Source organism: Quercus suber, unplaced genomic scaffold (assembly GCF_002906115.3).
Source record: "Quercus suber isolate HL8 unplaced genomic scaffold, Cork oak 2.0 scaffold_640, whole genome shotgun sequence".
NCBI lineage: Eukaryota > Viridiplantae > Streptophyta > Magnoliopsida > Fagales > Fagaceae > Quercus > Quercus suber.
The window spans coordinates 168,334-193,202 of record NW_027070081.1 but is presented as its reverse complement, the minus strand read 5'-3'; the positions used below and the strand labels follow the sequence as shown (position 1 = coordinate 193,202).

Here is a 24,869-nt window from a genome sequence, read left to right as displayed (position 1 = left end):
GCTCAATCATTTTACCCTAACTCTAGAATTAAATCCTCAAAGTTAGGCATGTCCCTGCTGTTCACGTTTCATTCCAACAACTTATACTTTACTTATAAAATACAAATAGACAACCAATTCACATCCAAACCTCATGAAATTTTACAGAGCAATTCCCCTGTATGTCCAGTACATACATAAAAATTTCATAGTCAAAGAATAAAATTATGATTTATAAAAATCATACAAGCCAACGTGTTCAGTTCTGTCCTGGCAGAAAATCATGCAATTATAAATTAAATAATTATTTTTCTATTCATCCAAATGTTGTGAAACCACTTCCACAACAACCATACGTGTCTTAGGGTTCATACAAACTATTCGTAGCATCCTAATTCACAAAATATGATTTAATACAGAATTTTCTTGTTGTAAACCTCAAATCTGTCACAGAGACAGCTTCAGTACATATTCTTTCTAAAATCATCAACAAATAGAATTGGCCTTCATATCACTTAGGTATTTTTATTCCTATAATACACATATTAAAATACCTAAATAATCATCCAATAGACCAAATATCATCAAACTTTCAAGTCACTAAAACAGAATCATAAGTTCATCTTCTAAAATCAGAACAGAGAACAAAGAAGGAAATAAACAAAACAATTATACTATCAAAACACCCAAAAATATGAGGTAATTTACTTACCCACGCACTTTGAAGATGAAACCTAGTGTTAGGCTCTTAATTTCTTCTTAGAGAGATATCTATGATTTTTGGCGTGAGAGTGAGGGAGAGATGCTGCCGTGCAAGAGCAATAGAGAGAAGAAAAACCAAGAACAAAGAAAAAGGAAGGAGAAAAAGATAAGGAGCTGCTGGACCTCTGGGACAGCCAAGAAAGTAAGATAAGGGAGAAGACTTTTGTCTTCCTTTTGAGTGTGTGAACCCGTGGACTTGAGAGAAGACTCAAGGAAGCTTCCTAGCACTTTCCTCAAGAGAAAAGAGAGAAAAGTGAGGTGAAACTTCAGATTTGTGTGACCCGTGGGAAATGAGAGGAAGTGAGTTGCTTGCATGTTCTAATTACATTGAAAAGTCAAGGAAAAATGAGGTGGAACTTGGTGATTGCATGGCCACCAAGTCTTGGTCTTTGGCTTGTCAAGATGCATGAAACTTTGGCTTTACATGTGTTGAATTCTCATTGGTTGCAAGTGAGTGGATTTCTACTATCATAACTCATGCATCATATGCCTATTTACAACACCAACCATGCATCATACTAAATATATATTATATATATATATATCTCATAACTTAATGATTTAATATAGCTTTGTCCATTCTTAGTATATATATATATACATAATAAATTAACCATTCATATTTTATGATTTTTACAATTCTTATTCAAAGATATTATAAAATAATATGCTGATTAATACTCTTATATTAATTATAAAAAGAAGTGGATTAAAATAGTAATTAACCACTTAAACATATAGTTTAATTATAAAATTGGGCCGGGGTTACAAAAACGGCTCGGGCCAGGCTGAGAAAGGGAAAAAAAAAGTTATCGATCCGAGCGGTTTTTACTTGACCCCAATTAGAGAATTCCGAAAAAATAGCATAAAAATTCAAAAACATGAAAAACATCATCCAATTGATTTATAGCCAAAATGTCCGGGACAGCAGAAAGGGGAAAAAAGGAAAAAAGTTTCTTCCGAGTCAGTTTTCACCCCAACTGAGAGAATTCCAATGAAAAATTATACAAAAATCAAAAAATTGAAAAACATCATTCCTGGCTTCATTTCTAAGCCAAATTCGGGTCGGAGCAGGCGGGAAAGGGAGAAAAAAAGTTTTCGATCTAAGCGTTTTTACCCGACCCGAATAAGAGAATTTCAAAAAAATATAGCCAGAATGATGTTTTTAATTTTTTGAATTTTTATTCTATTTTTTGGGAACTTTCTAGATCGGGTCGGGTAGGAACGGACTCAGAACGAAATTGATTTTTTCTTCTTTTCTCGGCTTTCCCGTCCCGATTTGGCTTGAAATAACGGCAGATTGATGTTTTTGAATTTTTGTACAATTTTTTGGAATTTTCTTTAAAGGTTGGGTTGGAATGGACTTGGAACGAAATTCTTTTTTTTTTTTTTTTTTTTTTTTTTTTTTTTTCGCTCTTTTTCGGCCATTCTTTGCTCTGTTTAGCAAGAAATAAAACTGCAATGATGGTTTTTTAATTTTTAAAATTTTTATACTATTTTTGGGAATGTTCAAGACCAGGTTGGGTAGGAATCGGACTCGGAATGAAAAAAATTTTTTCCTCTTTTCTCACATTTCTACCCGATTGGCTAGAAATAAAGATGGAATGATGTTTTTTTAATTTTTTGAATTTTTATACTATTTTTGTGGGAATTTTCTAAGACCGGTCGGGTAGGAACTGGACTTAGAACTGAAATTTTTTCTTCTTCTCTTTCTCCACCTTTCTCGGGCAGGTTTGGTTGAAATAAAGCGAAATGATGTTTTTTAATTTTTTGATTTTTTATACTATTTTTTGGGAATTTTCTAGACGGGTCTGGTAGGAACGAACTTGAACGAAATTGATTTTTCTTCTCTTCTCGGCCTTTCCGGCCCGATTTGGCTAGAAATATAGGCAAATTGATTTTTTAAAAAATTTTTTGAATTTTTAATACAATCTGGGAATTTTTCTTGACTAGCTGGGTAGGTAGGAATACTCGGAAACGAAATTGTTTTTCTTTTTTTTCTAGCTTTTTTGGCCTTCAGCTTGTTTGGCTAGAAATAAAGCAATGAATGATTTTTTATTTTTAAAATTTTTATACAATTTTTTGGGAATTTTCTATGACCGGTTAGGTAGGAACGGACTTGGAAGCAATTTTTTCTTCTTCTCTTTCTCAGCCTTTCCGGGCCAGTTTGGCTAGAAATAAAGCAGGAATAGTTTTTATTTTTAATTTATTTTGTAAATTTTATACTATATTTTTGGGATTTTCTAGACTGGTCGGGGTAGGAGTACTCGGAACGAAATTGTTTTTCTTTCTCTTTCCGACCTATTCCCATCCGATTTGGCGTAAAATAATGCAAATGATAGTTTTTTTTTTTTTTTTTTTTTATTTTTTACAATTTTTTTGTAATTTTCTACACTAGGGTTGGGTAGAGAACGGACTGAAGAAAAAAAATTTTTTTTCTCCTCTTTCTCGGCCTTTCTAAGGCTCGGATTTAGCAAATACAAGGGAATGATGTTTTTCAATCTTTTGAATTTTTTACTATGTTTTTGTGTATTTTCTAGATCCGGTGGTAGGATGAGATGGAACAATTTTTTTCTTTCTCGTTTCCGGCGTTGTAGAAAAAACAGAAATGTTTTTTATATTTTATTTTTTAATTTTATACTATTTTTTGTAATTTTCTAGAGGATCGAGTAGGAACGGACTCGGCTAATTTTTTTTTCTCTCTTCTCAGCATTCCTTGCCGATTTGGCTTGAAATAAATCTGACTGATGTTTTTTAATTTTTTAAATTTTTATCCTATTTTTTGGGATTTTCTAGACCGGGTCGGGTAGAAACGGACTTGGAACGAAATTGATTTTTCTTCTCTTTCTCAGCCTTTTCCGGCCTGATTTGGCTTGAAATAATGCCGGAATGATATTTTTTAGTTTTTTTTTTTTAATTTTTATTCATTTTTGGGAATTTTCTAAACAGGGTGGGGTAGGAACGAACTCGGAACGAAATTTTTTTCTTCTCTTTCTCGGTATTTTTATACTAGTTTTTGGGAATTTTCTAGACCGGGTTGGGTAGGAGCAGACTCGAAACGAAATTGATTTTTCTTCCCTTTTTCCCTACCCGATTTGGCTAGAAATAAAGCTAGAATGATATTTCTTAATTTTTTGAACCTTCATACAATTTTTGGGAATTTTCTAAACAGGGTTGTGTAGGAACAAACTCGAAACGAAATTTTTTCTTCTTCTCTTTCTCAGCCTATCTCAGGCTAGTTTTGCTAGAAATAAAGCAGGAATGATGTTTTTAAATTTTTTAAATTTTATTCTATTTTTTGGGAATTTTCAAGACCGGGTCGAGTAGGAACGTACTCGGAACGAAATTGTTTTTTGTTCTCTTTCCCGGCTTTCTCATCCCGATTTTACCAGAATGATGTTTTTTAATTTTCTGAGTTTTTATACAATTTTTTGGTAATTTTCTACACAGGGTTGGGTAGGAATGGACTCGGAACAATTTTTTTTCTCTTTTTCAGCCTTTTTGGGCCGTATTGGCTAGAAATAAAGCCGGAATGATGTTTTTTAGTTTTTTTTTTTTTGAATTCTTATACTAATTTTTGTCAATTTCCTAGACCGGGTCAGGTAGGAACGGACTTGTAACGAATTTTTTTTCTTCTTCTCTTTCTCAGCCTTTCCCGGCATGATTTGGCTAGAAATAAAGCCAGAATTATGTTTTTTAAGTTTTTGAATTTTTATACTATTTTTAGGGAATTTTTAAGACCGGGTCGGGTAGGAACGAACTCGTAACGAAATTTTTTTCTTCTTCACTTTCTCAGCCTTTCTCAGGCCAGTTTTGCTAGAAATAAAGCAGAAATGATGTTTTTTTTTTTTTTTTTTTGTAATTTTTTGAATTTTTATACTATTTTTTGGAATTTTCTAGACCGGGTTGAGTAGGAATGGACTCAGATTTTTTTTTTCTTCTCTTTCCCGACTTTTTCAGGCTCGATTTGGTTAGAAATAAAGCTGGAATGATTTTTTTTTTTTTTATTTTAAAATTTTTATACTATTTTTTGGGAATTTTCAAGACCTTGTTGGGTAGGAACGGACTCGGAACGAAATTTTTTCTTCTTCTCATTCTCCACCTTTCTCGGGCTGGTTTGGCTACAAGCCGGAATGATGTTTTTTAATTTTTTCAATTTTTATACTATTTTTTGGGAGTTTTCTAGACCGGGTCAGGTAGGAATGGACTTGGAATGAAATTGATTTTTCTTCCCTTTCTTGGCCTTTCCCGGCTCAATTTGGCTAGAAACAAAGGTAGATTGATGTTTTTTAATTTTTTGAATTTTAATACAATTTTTGGGAATTTTCTTGACAGGGTGGGTAGGAACGGGCTCGGAACGAAATTTTTTTTTTTTTTTTTTAGCTCTTTTTTGGCCATTCCCGGCTCTGTTTAGCTAGAAATAAAGCTGGAATGATGGTTTTTAATTTTAAAATTTTTATACTATTTTTGGGAATTTTGTAGACCGGGTCAGGTAGGAACGGACTTGGAACGAAATTTTTTCTTCTTCTCTTTCTCAGCCTTTCTCGGGCCAGTTTGGCTAGAAATAAAGCAGGAAAAGTTTTTTTTTTTTTTTTTAATTTAATTTAATTTTATTTTAATTTTTAAAATTTTATACTATTTTTTGGGAATTTTCTAGACTGGGTCGGGTAGGAACGTACTCAGAACGAAATTGATTTTTCTTCTCTTTCCCAGCCATTCCCGTCCCGATTTGGTTAGAAATAATGCCAAAATGATGTTTTTTTTTTTTTTTTTTTTTTTTTTTAAATTTTTATACAATTTTTTGTTAATTTTCTACACAGGGTTGGGTAGGAACGGACTTGGAACAAAAAATTTTTTTCCTCNGCTTTGATTTGGAGAGCTGAACCGGATTCTTTGATAGGTTTATGGCACTTGTATTATCACAGAACACACACATGGTGTCTTGAGAAATGCCATAGTCATGCAGTAGCTTTCGCATCCATAGCAGTTGTGCACAACAACTTCCTACTGCAATGTATTCAGCTTCAGCCGTTGACAGTGATACTGAATTTTGCTTTTTGCTCATCCATGAAACTAAGTTGGTTCCAAGATAGAAACACCCACCAGAAGTACTTTTTCTATCATCTATGCACCCTGCCCAGTCAGCATCAGAATATCCTACCAAACACTCATTCGAATCCTTTGTATACCAAATCTCATAGTCAGATGTGCCATTTACATAGCGAATAATTCGCTTAACTGCTGTTAAATGGGATTCTTTAGGAGCGGCTTGAAATCTTGCACAGACTCCGACACTGAATGCAATATCTGGCCTGCTAGCTGTGAGATGGAGGAGACTACCAATCATACTCCGATAAAGAGTTTTGTTTGTGAATTTTTCAAACCTTGGGCCATCAAGTGGTTTGGTGAATATGTCTGCCTTTTGATTGTTAGTATTGATGAATTCTAGACACACTGTCTTGTCTTCTACCAAGTCCCGAATGAAATGATAACAGATCTCGATATGCTTTGATTTGGAGTGCTGAACCGGATTCTTTGACAGGTTTATGGCACTTGTATTATCACAGAACACACACATGGTGTCTTGAGAAATGCCATAGTCATGCAGTAGCTTTCGCATCCATAGCAGTTGTGCACAACAACTTCCTACTGCAATGTATTCAGCTTCAGCCGTTGACAGTGATACTGAATTTTGCTTTTTGCTCATCCATGAAACTAAGTTGTTTCCAAGATAGAAACACCCACTAGAAGTACTTTTTCTATCATCTATGCACCCTGCCCAGTCAGCATCAGAATATCCTACCAAACACTCATTCGAATCCTTTGTATACCAAATCTCATAGTCAGATGTGCCATTTACATAGCAAATAATTCGCTTAACTGCTGTTAAATGGGATTCTTTAGGAGCGGCTTGAAATCTTGCACAGACTCCGACACTGAATGCAATATCTGGCCTGCTAGCTGTGAGATGGAGGAGACTACCAATCATACTCCGATAAAGAGTTTTGTTTGTGAATTTTTCAAACCTTGGCCATCAAGTGGTTTGGTGAATATGTCTGCCTTTTGATTGTTAGTATTGATGAATTCTATTTTTTTCCTCTTTTTTGGCCTTTCTAGGCTCGGATTTGCTAGAAATAAAGCCGGAATGATGTTTTTCATCTTTTTGAGTTTTTATACTATTTTTTGTGAATTTTCTAGATCCGGTCAAGTTGGCTAGAACGATGTTTTTTAATTTTTATACTATTTTTTGGGAATTTTCTAGACCGGATCGAGTAGGAACGGACTCGGACTGAAAATTTTTTTCTTCTCTTCTCAGCTATTCCCGTGCCAATTTGGCTTGAAATAAATCCAAAATGATGTTTTTTAATTTTTTGAATTTTTATTCTATTTTTTGGGAATTTTCTAGACTAGGTTGGGTAGGAATGGACTTGGAATGAAATTGATTTTTCTTGTTCTTCTCGGCCTTTCCCAGCCCGATTTGGCTAGAAATAATGCTGGAATGATGTTTTTTAATTTTTTGAATTTTTGTACCTTTTTTTGGGAATTTTCTAGACAGGGTTGGGTAGGAATGGATTTGGAATGAAAATTTTTTTTTCTTCTCTTTCTCGGCATTTTTATACTATTTTTTGGGAATTTTCTACAAAGGGTTGGGTAGGAACAGTCTCGAAATGAAATTGATGTTTCTTCTCTTTTTCCCGGCCCGATTTGGCTAGAAATAAAGCTAGAATGATATATTTTAATTTTTTGAATCTTTATACAATTTTTTGGGAATTCTCTAAACAGGGTTGGGTAGGAATGGACTCGAAACGAAATTTCTTCTTCTTCTCTTTCTCAGCCTATCTCGTGCCAGTTTGGCTAGAAATAAAGCAGGAATGATGTTTTTAAAATTTTTAAATTTTATACTATTTTTTGGGAATTTTCAAGGCCGAGTTGGGTAGGAACGTACTCGGAACGAAATTATTTTTTCTTCTCTTTCCCGGCCTTTCCCCTCCCAATTTGGCTAGAAATAAAGCCAGAATGATGTTTTTTAATTTTTTGAGTTCTGTATACAATTTTTTTGGTAATTTTCTACATTGGGTTGGGTAGGAATGGACTCGGAATGAATTTTTTTCCCTCTTTTTCCCCTTTTCTGGCCCGGATTGGCTATAAATAAAGTTGGAATGATGTTTTTTAGTTTTTTGAATTTTTATACTATTTTTTGTGAATTTTCTCGACCAGGTCAGGTAGGAACTGACTCGGAACGAAAATTTTTTTTCTTCTCTTTCTCAGCCTTTCCCTACACAATTTGGTTTGAAATAAAGCCGGAATGTTGTTTTTTAAGTTTTTGAATTTTTATACTATTTTTAGGGAATTTTTTAGACCGGGTTGGGTAGGAACGAACTCATAACGAAATTGGTTTTTCTTCTCTTTCTCGGCCTTCCCGTCCCGATTTGGCTAGAAATAATGCCAAAATGATTTTTTTTTTTTGAATTTTCATACAATTTTTTGGGAATTTTCTACACAGGGTTGGGTAGGAACGAACTCAGAATGAAAAATTTTTTTTTTCTCTTTCTCGGCATTTTTATACTATTTTTTGGGAATTTTCTAGACTGGGTCAGGTAGGAACATACTCGGAACGAAATTGATTTTTCTTCTCTTTTTCCCGGCCTTATTTGGCTAGAAATAAAGCCAAAATGATATTTTTTTAATTTTTTGATTCTTTATACAATTTTTTGGGAATTTTCTAAATATGGTTGGGTAGGAACGGACTCGAAGCAAAATTTTTTCTTCTTCTCTTTCTCAGCCTATGTCGGGCCAGTTTGGCTAGAAATAAAGCATGAATGATGTTTTTAAATTTTGTAAATTTTATACTATTTTTTGGGAATTTTCAAGACTGGGTCGGGTAGGAACGTACTCGGAACGAAATTGTTTTTTCTTCTCTTTCCCAGCCTTTCCCATCCCGATTTGGCCAAAAATAAAGCTAGAATGATATTTTTTAATTTTTTGAGTTTTTATACAATTTTTTGGTAATTTTCTACATAGGGTTGGGTAGAAACGGACTCGAAATGAAATTTTTTTTTTCCTCTTTCTCGGCCTTTCTAGGCCCGGATTGGCTAGAAATACATCTGGAATGATGTTTTTTTAATTTTTTTGAATTTTTGTACTGTTTTTTGTGTATTTTCTAGACCGGGTTGGGTAGGTACGAACTCGGAACAAATTTTTTTTTCTTCTCTTTCTCGGTCTTTCCCGGCACGGTTTGGCTAGAAATAAAGCTAGAATGATGTTTTTTTAATTTCTTTTTTAATTTTATACTATTTTTTGGGAATATTCTAGACCGGATCGGGTAGGAATGGACTCGGACTGAAAAAAAATTTCTTCTCTTTCTCAGTTATTCTCGGCCCGATTTGGCTTGAAATAAATCTAGAATGATGTTTTTTAATTTTTTGAATTTTTATACTATTTTTTCGGAATTTTCTTGACCTGGTCGGGTAGGAACGGACTTGGAACGAAATTGATTTTTCTTCTCTTTCTTGGCCTTTTTCGACCCGATTTGGCGTGAAATAATGCTGGAATGATTTTTTTTTTTGTTTTGAATTTTTATACAATTTTTTGGGAATTTTCTAGACAAGGTTGGGTAGGAACACATTTTGTTTTTCTTCTTTTCTTTCTTGGCCATTTGGCTCGATTTGGCTTGAAATAAAGCCCGAATGATTTTTTTTTAATTTTTTTTTAAATTTTTATACTATTTTTTGGGAATTTTCTAGACCGGGTCGGGTAGGAACAGACTCGGAACGAAATTGATTTTTCTTCTCTTTCTCAGCCTTTCCCAGCCCGATTTGGCAAGAAATAAAGCCGGAATGATTTTTTTTAATTTTTTTTTTTGTATTTTTATACAATTTTTTGGGAATTTTCTAGACCAGGTTGGGTAGGAACGGACTCGGAACGAAATTTTTTCTTCTTCTCTTTCTAAGCTTTTCTTGGGCCAGTTTGGCTAGAAATAAAGCAGGAATGATGTTTTTTAATTTTTTGAATTTTTATACTATTTTTGGGAATTTTCTAGACTGGGTCAGGTTGGAATGGATTCGAAATGAAAATTATTTTGCTTCTCTTTCTCAACCTTTCTCTGGCCAGTTTGGCTAGAATAAAGCAGGAATGATGTTTTTTGAATTTTTATACTATTTTTGGGAATTTTCTAGACCAGGTCTGGTAGGAACGGACTCGGGACAAAATTTTTTCTTTTTCTCTTTCTTAGCCTTTCTTGGGCCAATTTGGCTAGAAGTAAAGCAAGAATGATGTTTTTCAATTTTTTTGAATTTTTATATTATTTTTTCGGAATTTTCTAGACTGGGTCGGGTAAGAATGGACTCGGAACGAAATTTTTTCTTCTTCTCTTTCTCTACCTTTCTCTGGCCAATTTGGCTAGAAATAGAGCCGAAATGATGTTTTTTTTTTTTTTTTTAATTTTTTGAATTTTTATACTATTTTTTGGGAATTTTCTAGACCGGGTCTGGTAGGAACGGACTCGGAACGAAATTGATTTTTCTTCTCTTTTTCCCGGCCCAATTTGGCTAGAAATAAAGCCAGAATAATATTTTTTAATTTTTTCAATCTTTATTAAATTTTTTGGGAATTTTCTAAATAGGGTTGGGTAGGAATGGACTCCAAACAAATTTTTTTTTCCTCTTTTTTGGCCATTTCCGGCCCTATTTGGCTAGAAATAAAGTAGGAATGATGGTTTTTAATTTTTTGAAGTTTTATACTATTTTTTGGGATTTTCTACCAATTTCTTTGGTTAGCCTGGTGGCCACAATATTTAGCTATCTATATTCATTCGCTAAGCTTAATTGGTGGAGAGGGCCACAACACCTATTAAAAATTTGCATTATCAAAGTGATATGCAAAAGGCACCCTCAGGCAAAGCCTTTTTTTATTTCCAACTTACATTAGCAGTACAATATTATTCAACAGAAAAAAGGAAAAAATTTTGTACACCGAAAGGCCCTGAAATGCCGAATCTAGAGCCTGGGACTACAACTGGGTTTGAAAGGAAAAAAAGGTACGAAAAAAGACTAGCATATTTACCTTGCTTGAACTCTCTTCCTTCCTTTCATGGGAGCAACAGGTTCTTGACGAGCACTTCCACGTCCACTTTTTCTTGACCGACCAAAGCCTTTATTTGTCACAGCCAAGTATTCTAATGATGAAGGGAAATCAGCAATACTTGGTCTTTTACCTCCACTTGAGGTCTTCGTAGCAGCATTGCCGGTATTAGCTACTTTTCCTGGCGCCTTGTTGTTGGCAGGGCGAGCACTTCGGGGTTTGACAGTACGATTAGGCATTGGGGTTTCAATGGAATGGTTGGCAGTGGTAGCCTTGCTGCTAGAATCCCTAGAATGCTGCCTCAATTTTTGGGTGATGAGGTCTCTGAGGAGTAGAGCCGATTTATATTCACGTGTGTTCTTGGAGTAAAAGACCAATGAATTGTTACTGAGCAGCAGTAGATCTCGGAAGAGTTCCAAAGCAGATGTGATGGAATGGCTAGCAATTCTTGATCTTATTGTGTCAAAATCCATGTGCCGCTGGATCATTTTCTTGTATCTTCCCCTCTTCTGTTATGGAATATAAATAACTAATATGAGATCCATGCATGAGTCAAATGGTTTATTCTTAGTTGCAAGTGAAGATCATAGATGTGTAAGATTAAGATTTAGATTAGTTGATTCAATGATGTAGATGATAAGAAATCTAGAACAAATTGTAGGTGCAGTCTAGAATGATGGTAAGACGGTGATCAAGCATCAAATTATTTGTCCATACCTGGCTATCAAGTCGTCGACGGAAGACACTTGCACTTTTATTCTCCAAAAGAGAATTATAAATCTCCATCAGAACATCAATTCCATCCTTACTCAAACTTCTGTTATCAGTACCAGAAGATCTAGCAACCTCACCACTGTTGCTGATTGAATTTTCTTTACACCGGGAGGGAATTAAAACATCAGCCAAACCCAAAAATTCACTTTCCCCAACACTACCTTCCTTGACATCCCTACTGCAATATTTTCTCTTTCTCTTTCCCCTCCTCTTTCTCACACCCCCTCCTCGTCCCCCATATAAAGTCTCTACCAGTTTCTTGATACCTGACACTTTCTCCTGCTCAGAAGACTCTGAAGTTTCTGGCTTTGTCTCCACCTCTTCAGTTGGCATCACTCCAGGAATCTGACATTCAGGCGACCAACTTTTACGGGTTTCCTGTGTGAAACTACCAGCAGATAGCCCATCCTTAGATATCTCTTTACCAGAAGATTCAACTCCCTCTGATTTTTGAAAAGGAACAGGTGATTCAGTCCGGATGGAGCCATAACCAACATGACAGCCATCCCATTTCTCAGCCTTGAGAAATTCAAGCTTTGATTCTAGTGACCTGGAACAGGCAACCTATACAAATCACTACACAAATGCAAGAACACAGACTATAGCTTGCTGCAGGCTAAAAATCCCAACAGAAAAGCAAATAAAAATTTTTAAACATACATCAAATAGGAAATTTATAATTATATGGTTTGTCATGCTCCTTTGACGGTCTGACCTCTAATTTTGGACTAATCACATGCTCAAGCACCTGTTCTTCTTTTGATTGGTAAGTTAACACACTCACCCAATGGGTCTTGAACCAAAGACCTTACCCTCCATCCGATTATTATGCCAGTTGAGTTATAGCTCATTGGCGCTCCTTGCATGTTCAAGCAACTTCATCTTCTTCAACTAACTACTTAGGTTAAACAAATGATTCACACTAAACTAAAGAACATGTCCTTTGAAGATATAGTTGAGATCCATGCTTTAGGTGTAGCCGTGTAGGACTCTATATCTTAACTTGTTCCCACGTAAAGTGCTGCATTATGCCTTCCATCAGGGACAGTTTTAGGAATTGAAATGACTAGATCTACCACCAACATAGTACCAAAAAGGAAAAGCAAAAGGGGATGCCATCATACTGCTAATATATGCTTTTTTGAAGAGGATGGGAAATGGGAGGAAGCATTTTAGTCTTAATACAAATATAAAAGTGTACAGGGTCATATGATTAGACAGAGTCTTCAATAACTAACCCAATTGAGTCCTCAGATAGCTCTAGAGCTCGCCTCAACTCTTCCATTCGCTTCTTCCGTAGCTCATCAAACCAAGCCCTAAGGGAAAAATCAGGAAATTTACGTTAAGAAAAAGAGCCATCCTAGCAGAATATATAAATATAGATAAAAATATATTATGTGGAAATACATACCGAAAAGAAAAAGGAATAAATCAGGTGCACTACTTAGGATATTGCATTTGATGCAATTTCTTTTAATAGCTGAGATTGATAGTTGTAAAAAGTAACTTTCAATCTCAACCTTTAATTAAAAAAAGTTAAAAAAAACTTTATGAGAAGTAAAAAGTAAAAGTTGAAAAAGTAAAAAATAAAAAGTAAAAAAAATTTGTGAGACATATGAGGTGAATTGCAGGGTGATATGGAAAAAAGTCTGAAACTAAAGAGGTGTTTGGTACATGCACTTATAAATTGAAAATTATTGTTTGAAAATATGTATAAAAATACGTGTGAGTGAAAAAATATGAAAATACATATAATATTGTTTGAAAACTGAAACTAATTGTTTGAAAGCAGAAACTAATTGTTTGAAAACATGTACCAAACACCCCAAGTATCTTAAAAATTTGTTTGGAAAAAAGAAAAGGACACAAGGGGAAAAAAAGCATCATTTATACTAATTCAAACTGAATATTATGCATTACCAGACAGTCACAGTAACTTACGTGCATCCAGAATAACGCTGTTGCAAGTCCTCATGTTTGGCTCTACATAACTGCAAACAAGATACTATATATCTTTACTACACTGGATGTGAAAAGGAATTTAATTGAGAAATTAGTCTGACAATTTCCCCGTATTTCACGTATTGATGAAAGATTTTAATCCAATGATCATAGTAAAAAAAAAAAAAAAAAAAAAAGAAGAAGTAATTTGAACTTGACACGTCATCATGTGGATGAAATATGAAGTAAAGAATTAGTGCCCGTTTGTTTGGGCGTTTTGAGCCCAAAAGTTGGCTTTTCAAAAACGCCAGCACCCACTATGTGTTTGCTTAGTATAAAACGCAACTTTTTGTTAAAAGTTGCATTTTGAGTTTGTGAAGAAACGCGCGTTTGCAAAAAGGAGCTCAAGAGGTCCATAATCAGAAATTCCATGCGCGTTTCATCAATATTACCGTTGAGGCAGTGTTAAATTACCAAATTGCCCACTGTGCTGCTACAAAGGTCCTCTCCGTGCTGTTCTGCTACAGAACAAACACTACAAACACAACAATCTTTCTCTCAAACATCTCTAAACTCAAGCATAATCAGATTATTAGAATACAAACTCAAAAATACAATTTCAAAATTAATCTCATAACAATAAAAGCAAAAAAAAAAAAAAAAAAAAAAATAGAGAGAGAGAGAGAGAGAGAGAGAGAGAGAGAGAGAGAGAGAGAGAGAGAGAGACAGAGACAGAGACAGAGACAGAGAGTTGGAGGAATAGAGCTCCCTAGAACGTTCTGAATGAGGATGAATGATGGAGAAAAGGAAAATAAAAGAAGGGGGTAGAGATAGTGGACACGTGTGTGGAGGTAAAAATACAAGAAAAAAAAAAGAAAAGAAAAAAAGAAATGAAACTTATGGCTGAAAGTGAAATGAAGAAAGGAAAAATAATATAAAAAATAAAAAATCCTAATTAAGAAATGCTACCGCAATATTTTCACAATAAATTTTAAGTAACAGATTGTTATTAGTAAATATTAGTTAGTAAAAACATAATTTCAGTAATGGGTTCAAATTAGAACTAGTAACAACTTTCCACATAAATTTTGTTGTGAAAAATATTGTGAACGTAACACTTCTCATAATAAATTTTACACAGTAAGTTGTTATTGGTTCTCATTTGGACCTACTAATGACATTATTATTTTTTTATCTACCATTAACAACTTGTCATATAAACTTTATTGTGAAATTTTTGTAAAAATGTTGTGTCCATAACTTGCATGAAGAGAGATAATTAAAACAAAGAATTCTTATATATATATATATATATATATCTTGTCCTTTTTGGTAATTTACAACTCAAACCTCCACTTTTATAAATGCTAGTCAAACACTCAGCTTTTTGAAAAATCACTTTTTAACAGTTTTTACCAAACACTCAACTTTTTGAAAACCACTTTTTCATTATGCACTTTTTAAAAACTCAACTTTTTTAAAAAGCCCAACTTTAAAAAGCTGAATCAAAGTCATCCTATATATGTGTGTGTTTGTGAGATTAGCGGCCTGTTTGGCAACTATTCATTCATTTTATAAAATCCAATCAAGAAGGTGCTAGGTAACATTTTTTTTTATTGGAAAAGAAGATCCACGTCAATTTCTATCTAGAAAGAAATGGGGCCTAAAAAATTGTCATCTCAGGAGTCAGGAGAGAGACAATACACCTAACACACACTTTTGCTAGATAGTCATACATGTGTTGAGAGTCAGCGATGGGTTTGCCGTCTACATTTGCTGTCAGCATTTAGACAGTAAGTCTCGTGCATTGTTTATAAAATTTATAAATCTCTTTTTTTAATTAAAATTTGTATTAAAAATAGGTCTTATGATACTATTTATATATTTAAAAATTATTTTGTTACAATATTTTCAATTTTTAGTTTTTATTTTTAAGAAATGCTAACGAGTGCATTTAGAGCACTGGTTAATAATCTATTTAAAGAAAAATTTTATAAAAAATGAAAAAAAAAAAAAGTAATTAATATTTTGACAGTTTTTTTTCATTTCTCATAAAAGTGGTATCAAAAATTTTCTAAAATTGATTATTAACCAATGCCCTAAGGGCACTCGTTAGTAGGACTATGCAAACCTTTATCGGAGTCGACAAGACCGACCGGCACCGACACTCCTGCACTGCCGCTTTCACCGACTTATGGAGCTGATGCCGGCGATCGGAACACGAACGAAGTTCCAATGCCAGTGCGGTGAAGAGATCAGAGAAGGAAATCCAGCACCGTTGAGAGCTGAACCGAACCGATGAGTGCTTCTGTGTTCTGCTTTCTGGGCTTTTGGCTTCTGCTTAGTGCTTACGGCGTTGTTTACCCAGCAAGTAATAAGTATCCTTTTTAATTTTTTTTACTAAAAACAGCATCGTATTGGTATTATTATTTAAAAAAAAAAAAAAAAAACACACACACACACACACACACACCCACACACAACAAAACGGCACTGTTTTATGCTAGGTTTTCAGATTTCCCTAGGTATAAATTCACTCTGTTCTCTCTCATAACCCTTAACTCTCTCTCTCTCACTTTGGCCTCTAGCCTCTTGCTGGCCTGACGCGGCCTCGCCTCTGAGCTCTCGCCGCTCAAAATTGGTGAGTCAGTTTCAGAACATTATAATAATATTCTAGATTACTAGTACTGATGAAGGTATTATACATATTACTGCTGCGCTTATTTGTGATGACTTCTTGCAACCTTGGAAAATAGTTTGCATTGTTTAGTTTGTGTTCAGATGTGCTTTTATGATTTGCATAGTGTATGATTATGGCATGTATGATAGAACTGAGGGTTAATATATGTGTAAATACTTTTTATGTCTTGGTCAACACTGATCTCTTTATCATCAACAATATTGGGTCTTGATTTCTCATGATACTAACCCATATACTTAAGTCATTTTGTGTGTGTGTATATATATATATATAATAAGAAATAAATATGTTTCTTTTATATTCAAAATCTGTCAAATTTTAGCTGAACTTTAATGCGGGTTGATAGTTGATAGTTGATACATTATAGTTGGGACAGGTGCATTGTTCAGAAAATGCACGTGGGACACAAATTCCTTCCACATCTGCTGGATGAAACTTATACTGAACTTTCTTGAGAAATCTTCTCTGTTTTTTGTCAATCTTTTTTTCTTGGTTGAGACTTTAACTGATATTGATGTATGTACAGCCTTTGGATCATGATGGATGGAAGTAATGAATTCTATGTATATACGAAAGAAAGGTTGTATAACTTCTGTGATGGAATTGGAGGGAAATGTTAACCCAGCGGATCACAAAAGTTAATGAAAACATTTTTTTTTTATGTGAACTTATTTGTTGAACATATATTTTTTTTTTATGTGAACAGATTTTTTAATGTGAACAGATTTGTTGAACATATATAATTTTTTTAATGTGAACATATTTTTTGTTAATGTTTCAAATCAAACCAACCAAACCGATTAAACCGAGCTGATCAAACTGCACCACTATAGGTCAGAATACTGACCCTAATCGGTATGCATTGGTTTTAATTATTACAAAACTGATCCCTATCGGTTTGGTAACAAATTTGAAAAAAAAAAACGAGCTAACCGAACTGCGCACACCCCTACTTGTTAGCATTTTTCTTCATTTTTTAACAATAAACAGTATTCAAACACACAATTTCTTATGAGGAGCTATTTACAAGCTGGGAACTAAATCCAAGAACGTTCAAAAAAAAAATTTGTTCCTCAAAGCCAAAGGCAAGCTATTAGCCACATTCTTGAATTTAGCATTTAATTAGGAGAGAGGCTGGACTTGAACTTGCACGAACATTGCCACTGTTACAAATGAGGCCTAGTTACCTTGCCCCCACATATTAATGCACCGATAGTGGGTAACTTAATCATGAAGCAATATGTGTGTGTTTCTGGTCAATGGTCATAATAGGAATCTCATCTAGCCGACTATATGTGTGTGTGTTTGTGAGATTAGCGGCCTGTTGGCGACTATCCATTCATTTTATAAAATCCAATCAAGAAGGTGCTAGGTAACATTTTTTTATTGCAAAAGAAGATCCACGTCAATTTCTGGCTACATTCATCAATTTTTGGCTACATTCACCAAATTCACCAATTTCTGGACAGTCATGCATGTGTTGAGAGTCAGCGATGGGTTTGGCGTCAACGTTTGGCGTCAGGCATTTAAATCGAGGATCTCGTGTATTGTTTATAAAATTTACAAATCTCTTTATTTAATTAAAACTTTTATTAAAAAAAGTTTCACGATATTATTTATATATTTAAAAATTATTTTATTATAATATTTTTAATTTTTAATTTTATTTTTTAATAATAAGCAGTATTTAAATACACAATTTTGTATGAGGAGCTATTCACAAGCTAGCAACTAAATCCAAGAGCGTTCAAAAAAAAAATGTTCCTCAAAAGCCGAAGGCAAGCTATTAGCCACATTCTTAGATTTAGCATTTAATTAGGAGAGAGCATTGCCACTGTTACAAATGAGGCCTAATCACCTACCCCAAATATTAATGCACCGATAGTGGTAACTTAGGGTGTATTTAGTTTGTGTTTTTAAACACTATTTTCAATTTTTAAATAACATTAAACGTATTTTTACATACTTTTTCGTCCATATATATTTTCACAAATATTTTTAAATAACAATTTTTATTTTTAACACATATACCAAACAGACCTTTAATTAAGAAGTAATATGTGTGTCTTTTTGGTCAATGGCCCATGTGTGTTTCTGGTCAATGTTTGGAAAAGAAGATCCACGTCAATTTTTGTCCAGAAAGAAATGGGGCCCAAAAGATTCTCTCAACGTACCACGTCAATTTCTGGCTACATTCACCAATTTCGGTCTAGAAAAAGATTGTCAGCTCAGGAGAGAGACAATACACCTAACACACACTTTTGTTGGACAGCCATGCCATGGGTTTGGCTTCTACGTTTGCCGTCTACATTTGGTGTCAGGCATTTAATCCATGAGTCTCATGTATTGTTTATGAAATTTATAAATTTTTTTTAATTAAAACTTTTATTAAAAATAGTCTCATGATATTATTCATATATTTATAAATTATTTTGTTATGGTATTTTTCATTTTTAATTTTCATTTTTTTCAGCAATAAACTATATCTAAACACACAATTTCTTATGAGAAGCTATTCACAAGCTGACAACTAAATCCAAGAACGTTCAAAAAAAAAAATGTTCCTCAAAAGCCAAAGGCAAGCTATTAGCCACATTCTTGGATTTAGCATTTAATTAGGAGAGAGGTTGGACTTGAACTTGCGCGAACATTGCCACTGTTACAATGAGGCCTAGTCACCTTGCCCCAAATATTAATGCACCGATAGTGGGTAAGTTAATCATGGAGCAATTTTAAGCTCTATGACATACCTTAATATATATGAAAATATTTTTTATAATAATATTCTGATTTTCAGTTGTGGTCGGTCCATATAAAATTTTCATTAATTTACTGTGACACCTATTTTATTTTGATTTTTTATTTTTGTGAGTAGAAGAACTCCATTAGTACGGGTTAGAACATGTATCACTATGTAGTTGGATTTCCACGTCCTTGTTTGGATTATTCATTAAAGTTATATAGATAAAACACGCGAAAAATCTCAATCTCCTCCATGCATTTTCGCTCTCGCTTTCAAAATTTTCTTAGCTTTAATTTGTGGCTTAGTGATTTTGAATGTGAACTGAAAATGAAGTGATGTGACTAATTTAATGTGCAAGTCTGTCCAACCATCAAGAAGGTTTATTTGGTTGATGCCTCAATTATAGAGTAAACTTGCTGCGTCTGTATTAAAATATTGAATATTGATGCATGCCCTAGCAACGACCAGCCAATAGCCATTCCACAAGCAGAAAAAGAAAAACCCACTTGGAACAACAAAATAAAGATGCGTAGTGGGGACGTAGTGGCAGTATTTTCTTTGAATTTGACTAAATTTATCTTCTTTTGAAAGTTTATCAACTAAATTTAAATTTGAATATTATTGGCCCACGGGCCAACCCCATCCATGGTGCCTTTAATCCTTATCTCAATCCCTTGAAATAATATGTTACAACTTACAAGACAAGAAAGTCTATAAACACAAAAACAAATAAATAAAATTTGAGAAAATTTTTAATATTTAGTTGATGCAGTAGATTGTTAGTAGTATAAATAAAAAAACTGATGTCAATAAGCTCAAATAAAAACTAGTAAAAAACATATCAATTTAACAACTATAAAAATTATTGTGAAATTTTTTGTATTCGTAGCTTTGTTTATTTTGATTTTGGAGATCTAACAGACCACACATGGTATGCAAGGATAAAACAAACAGACAAAGCCCACCAAACCAAGAAAAATTCTAGTGCCACAAACTAGTGCACAACTTTGTGCACAACTCGCCCATGTGGCAAGTTGTGCACTAGTTTGTGGCACCAGAACTTCTCCCAATCCAAACCAATAATAAACAAAAATCTTTATGTGGGTGTAGGTGGTGTCTACAATGGGCAAAATCAAAGTCAAACTTTGGCTTGATAAAGATGCAAGACCGGAGAGCATAATAATGGGTCAAGTCAAGGTTTGGTTTGGAATATCATAATGAGTTGAGGTTTAGATTAAGTGTTTAGTAGTATTGGACTCGTTGAGATTATAACATATGTTCACTTTTGAACACATGTCATCATCTTAACGAGTTTATTATACTACATGCACTGGACCTAAGCCTCACCCTTGTAATGATCTATGTTCTAATATTAATTAAATGAGTCATGTTAACAGATGTTTTTAAGGTAATTGTTTATAAACCATTATAAGAAATTTTTAACACCACTTTGGATGGCTTCCTTAAATAATTAATATAACACATTATAGTCCTCTAGAATGTGCACATTCTAGGATTTGTATTGGCATGTTTTGAATAGGACATGTTTAAGCCTCGGTCAACTCTTCACTAATCAGTAATTACTACTATTAAAAAAAAAAATGCACTCAAATGCACTCACATGATATCAAAGAATTGCCTACTTCGCTCCTTGAAGAAATTGATACACGCCCATTAATTGTTTTCTTAGTATAATACTATTTCTAATTACGAATTTGATAGCAAGGCAGAAATCAAATCAGTTTTTTCATCTTCCAAAAAATATCACGAAAGCTTAAGATTGACGCAGAGACTATGCTAATATGTTTGACAATATCAACTAGTAGCGATTAGTACTGTTTTCGAGTTAATATACAATCATATTAGCATAGTTTTTTGAAGTATGACTGATTATAATTTGAAAGGCTCCAACCACAACACTCTCATGGTGCAGTGCATCCACTTCTCTTACAAAGAGCAATAAAGAGGTGTGAAAAGTTACAAGAATTTAACACCCTCATACCTCTCAAAAATTTTCAAAAAGTTTGCATGTAATATGGTTATAATATCCCATAATTGATAATTGTGACAACAACGTGAATAACAACAAAAAAAGAGATGTAAGATAGGATGAATCTTGCCTCAATCACATTCAATGAGTTCAGGCAATCCTTGCCGTACACGTGTTTGGCTGTTCGTTTGGTCCTATGTACATATTTTGCTTGGGAATTTCATAGTTTTTGGATTCAAGTACAAAAGGCATCAACTAGCTTGGGCAGGTCTTTGGAGTCAATTAGCATGCTTTTGACATTAATGGTGTCCAGCCACTTCAAAGTTACAAGAATTCAACACTCTCATGGTGCAGTACTGCAGTGCATCCACTTCTCTCGTATATAATTTATAAAGAGCAATAAAGAGGTGTGAAAAGTTACAAGAATTCAACACCCTCGTAACTCTCAAAAATTTTCAAAAAGTTTGAATGTAATATGGAAATAATATCCCATAATTGCGACAACAACATGAATAACAACAAAAAAAAAAAAAAAAAAAAAAAAAAAAAAAAGAGATGCGACTTGTGAGATGTGATGTATCTTGCATCAATCACATTCAAAGAGTCAAGGCAATCCTTGCCGTACACGTGTTGGCTATTTCCTTTGGTGCTATGTATATTTTTTACCGCGTCATTTAGATATTCTGTTTATTCTATTTTTTATTCCTACTTTATTCTTTGTTTCTTTATTTCTCTTCATTTTGTCTCTTTACCACCCACAACCACCTAATAAGCAATTTTTTTTTTTTCCTTTCCTTTTAGAGCTACAGTGGGCAAGTAAAGATAGCTGTTCACTATTCACCGTTTGCAAAAAAAATTTAAATATACCACCACCATTATAGCTTTCTTTTTAGTATTTGTATTTTGTGGTGCTAACCATTGTTGGTGCTCTAAATTTTTATGTAATAATTTGATAGAAAGGAAGAAAGCAAGTTCATTACGTCGTCAACATTTTTGTTTCTTGAAAGTTACCTTGTCAAGCAAGAAATGGCTCTCTTTTTTCCCATCTTGCTGTCCATCTTTTTATTAAAAAGATTTGAGAGTTAAAGTTAATTAAAATACACATCCTTTCAAATACTGAAGCTAGCTTAAGAATGACGCGGACCATGCTAACTTTGACAAGATCAACTAATGAAATGATAATTAGATTATTTTTCTTCTCAAAAAAAAAAAGAAAAAATTACTGTACCTGTGCCCAAGTTATGATCAACTTTTGGTTGTAGCAGTGAAGGTAAAATTAAAAGTTAGGCTGGCAAAGTTTTTTCCTGATATTACCAAATATTGAAAAATACGAAAAAGTAAAAGTTATGATAATTTTTGCTAATGCTACTAAATATTGAAAAATATAAAATACTATCTTTACATAAAATTTTCTATTAAAACAAACAGAATGTTAGAACGGCTTTAAAAAATTAGAATGTTATATTTACAATATTTTTACAAAAATTTATAAATAACAAATTGTTACAAGTTATTTTTAGAAAGAAATCGTATCAATATAAGAAAATTAAAATCAATAGCCACTTATCAATTTTNAAAAAAAACCTCACCCATCAAAGATACTAACCGACTTCCTTGAGTGAGAAAGAAGGACACGTTACTCATTCTGGTGAGCTCCAAGGGTATTTGCGTCAACTCTACTCGGCACAACCAGCATTAAAAGGAAGTACTGCACCCTCTTCAATCCCCACAATTTGTATTTCTAGTTTTCAAATCTCTCTAGCTCTCTCTCTCTCTCTCTCAACAAAAATAAGCAAACAAATACCCTCTTCAATTCTCACAGCTATCTCATTCTCTCTCTTAAGGTTTGATCTCTATCTATCTGATTTTCCTTCATCTGATTCTTCGGTTATTAGATTCATTTTTTTTTCTTTGAATCTACTCTATATATATATATATATATATATAAATATGTTTTAACGCTAATATTGTTGTTGCAGATCAGTGAAGTATCTATATATGAAAACCTTTGGTTTGAGTTTCTGAAACTGTAGTTTTGGTCTCTTATGTTAGCTGGGATTTTAGTGTTTTCCTTATTATGGAATGGTATAAGTATTTTTGGGATGAACGTGGTTGGGTTTTTCAGTATCTTAATTTAGAGGATTGAATCTTAGTTAATCAGTGACTAATAATTATCCTTGATTGTTTTGTTTTAGGTTGTATTTGTACATGATGATTTGTTTTTTATTTTCATATCTTGCTTCAAATCTTATAAATTTGTGAACATAAAATAAGTTTGTACTTTAAATCGATTCAGATATTATAATTTTTTACTATGAGATATTATCTGATATACTGATTTATGGGTCTCTAGTTTTAATGGAAATATGTTTTGATAATTTATCAAAGGTTTGCTTTTTATGGATCTCTGAGTTTTTTTTTTTTTGGTAAATAATAAAAAATTTAACTTTTCTAGAAATAATATTAGTTAATGAAAGCCTAGATTAATTTTTTTTAATCATAATTGATTTTTTTCTTCATTAACTTAAGAGAAAAATCATTATAATTAATGATCATATAAAAGAAAAAGAAAAAGAAAACCTAAAAACAAATACAGATTGACATATGATATATTTTATTATGCAATATCCTATTGATGAGTGGCATCCGGTTGGAATGATCAAAAAAGTCAATGGATTTTTTGTTTTTTTTTTTTTTGGGCTTTCAAAGCTATAAAGTCATAAAGTTATACTCATATCTGTGTGTGTAGAAGTTGACATTAAGATTTCCTCCAAAAAAAAAAAGAAGTTGACATTAATAAGATGGGCAATCGCTGACTCTCAAAAGACATATAAAGCAAGACTTTTTATCGGATGTCCCCGAAGGGACATAAAGCAAGACTTTTTAAGACATGCACGTTGGGGACCAACGTACAGAATCAGAATCAATTTTTTATTCCTTATTCGGCCCAACAACATGGGCAGAATGTCCAATGTACTGCGAGTAACTCAGAGTACCACAAATTTTTTAGCAACTTTGCTGCGTGGTAATTCTTACGTGGTGAAATTATAGGTTAACGTGTACTTACTGTTTTTAATTTCTATTAGATCGGGTTTGGATAGTACTACTTTTCATTCAAAGTAAAGTTGTATTTTTAGTTTTTTTTTTTTTTTTTAGCAACCGGACTTATTGACTTTTGGGAGACAAAAAAATACTGTGCGTGTACTGTGCGTGCACTGTTTATGCACTGTATATATACTGTTCACGCATTAAAAATATTAAAAATGGGTCCCACGATACTATTTATATATTTAAAAATTATTTTGTTACAGTGTTTTGAGTAACAATCAGTTTTCAGCAACAATAAACTATATCCAAACGAACCTTAAATGGTCACGTAGCAAAATTGTGGCAAAATTATGAAAAATTTTGTGACACTCAACTTATTCTATTTACATTTTTTGTTGACATGTCTTTTTTTTTTTTTTGAGAAAAATAATTATAACATGCTGTTAATCTTTATAACTCGAACCCTTTCTTCCTTAAACTCTCAAACACTTTATACATGGAGAAGTGTCAATTTAGCTATAAGACCTTTAGCCTTTTTTGTTGACATGTCAAATGGCCCTCCACCATAATTTTTTGCCTCTAGGTAGCAAATTGTGGCAAAATTATATAAAAAATTGTAATACTAGACTTATACGATTTACTTTTTTGCTAACGTGTCGAATGGTCCTCCATCACAATTTTTTTGTCATTGTCATTTTATAAAATGACAGTAACAAAAAATTATAGTAGTATATAAGAAGCTACAATAAGTACGGGTTGGTTCCATAATATTAATATCCTTTGACTCTATTCTTTGGGAATTGTAATTCAATATTCAGCAAAAAAAAAAAAAAAAAAAAAAAAAAAAAAAA

The 24,869-nt window shown here is 33.2% G+C and overlaps 1 protein-coding gene across 2 annotated transcripts; it reads right to left on the bottom strand.

The window, feature by feature from the left end:
* Positions 1-10,590: 10,590 nt before the first annotated feature.
* On the bottom strand, positions 10,591-14,184 carry LOC112029306 (uncharacterized). Of its 2 annotated transcripts, none has more exons than XM_065765574.1 (5): positions 13,989-14,184; positions 13,537-13,586; positions 12,834-12,911; positions 11,539-12,145; positions 10,591-11,330 (listed from the first exon to the last, which is right to left on the bottom strand). In XM_065765574.1, the coding sequence occupies exons 3-5, from the start codon at positions 12,878-12,880 to the stop codon at positions 10,800-10,802; spliced, it is 1,185 nt and encodes a 394-aa protein (XP_065621646.1). In that variant the 5' UTR covers positions 12,881-12,911; positions 13,537-13,586; positions 13,989-14,184; the 3' UTR covers positions 10,591-10,799. The 2 variants fall into 2 exon arrangements, with proteins under 2 accessions (XP_065621646.1, XP_065621645.1); XM_065765573.1 differs by having other exon boundaries at positions 14,011-14,184.
* Between the last annotated feature and the right edge of the window lie 10,685 nt (positions 14,185-24,869).

Excerpts from the sequence above, each read along its gene's own strand:
- LOC112029306 (XM_065765574.1), bottom strand. The coding sequence starts at position 12,880 with ATGGAAGAGTTGAGGCGAGCTCTAGAGCTATCTGAGGACTCAATTGG. Across the intron at positions 12,146-12,833 it reads CTATCTGAGGACTCAATTGG|GTCACTAGAATCAAAGCTTG; the intron begins GTTAGTTATTGA and ends TGCCTGTTCCAG. Across the intron at positions 11,331-11,538 it reads GTCGACGACTTGATAGCCAG|AAGAGGGGAAGATACAAGAA; the intron begins GTATGGACAAAT and ends ATTCCATAACAG.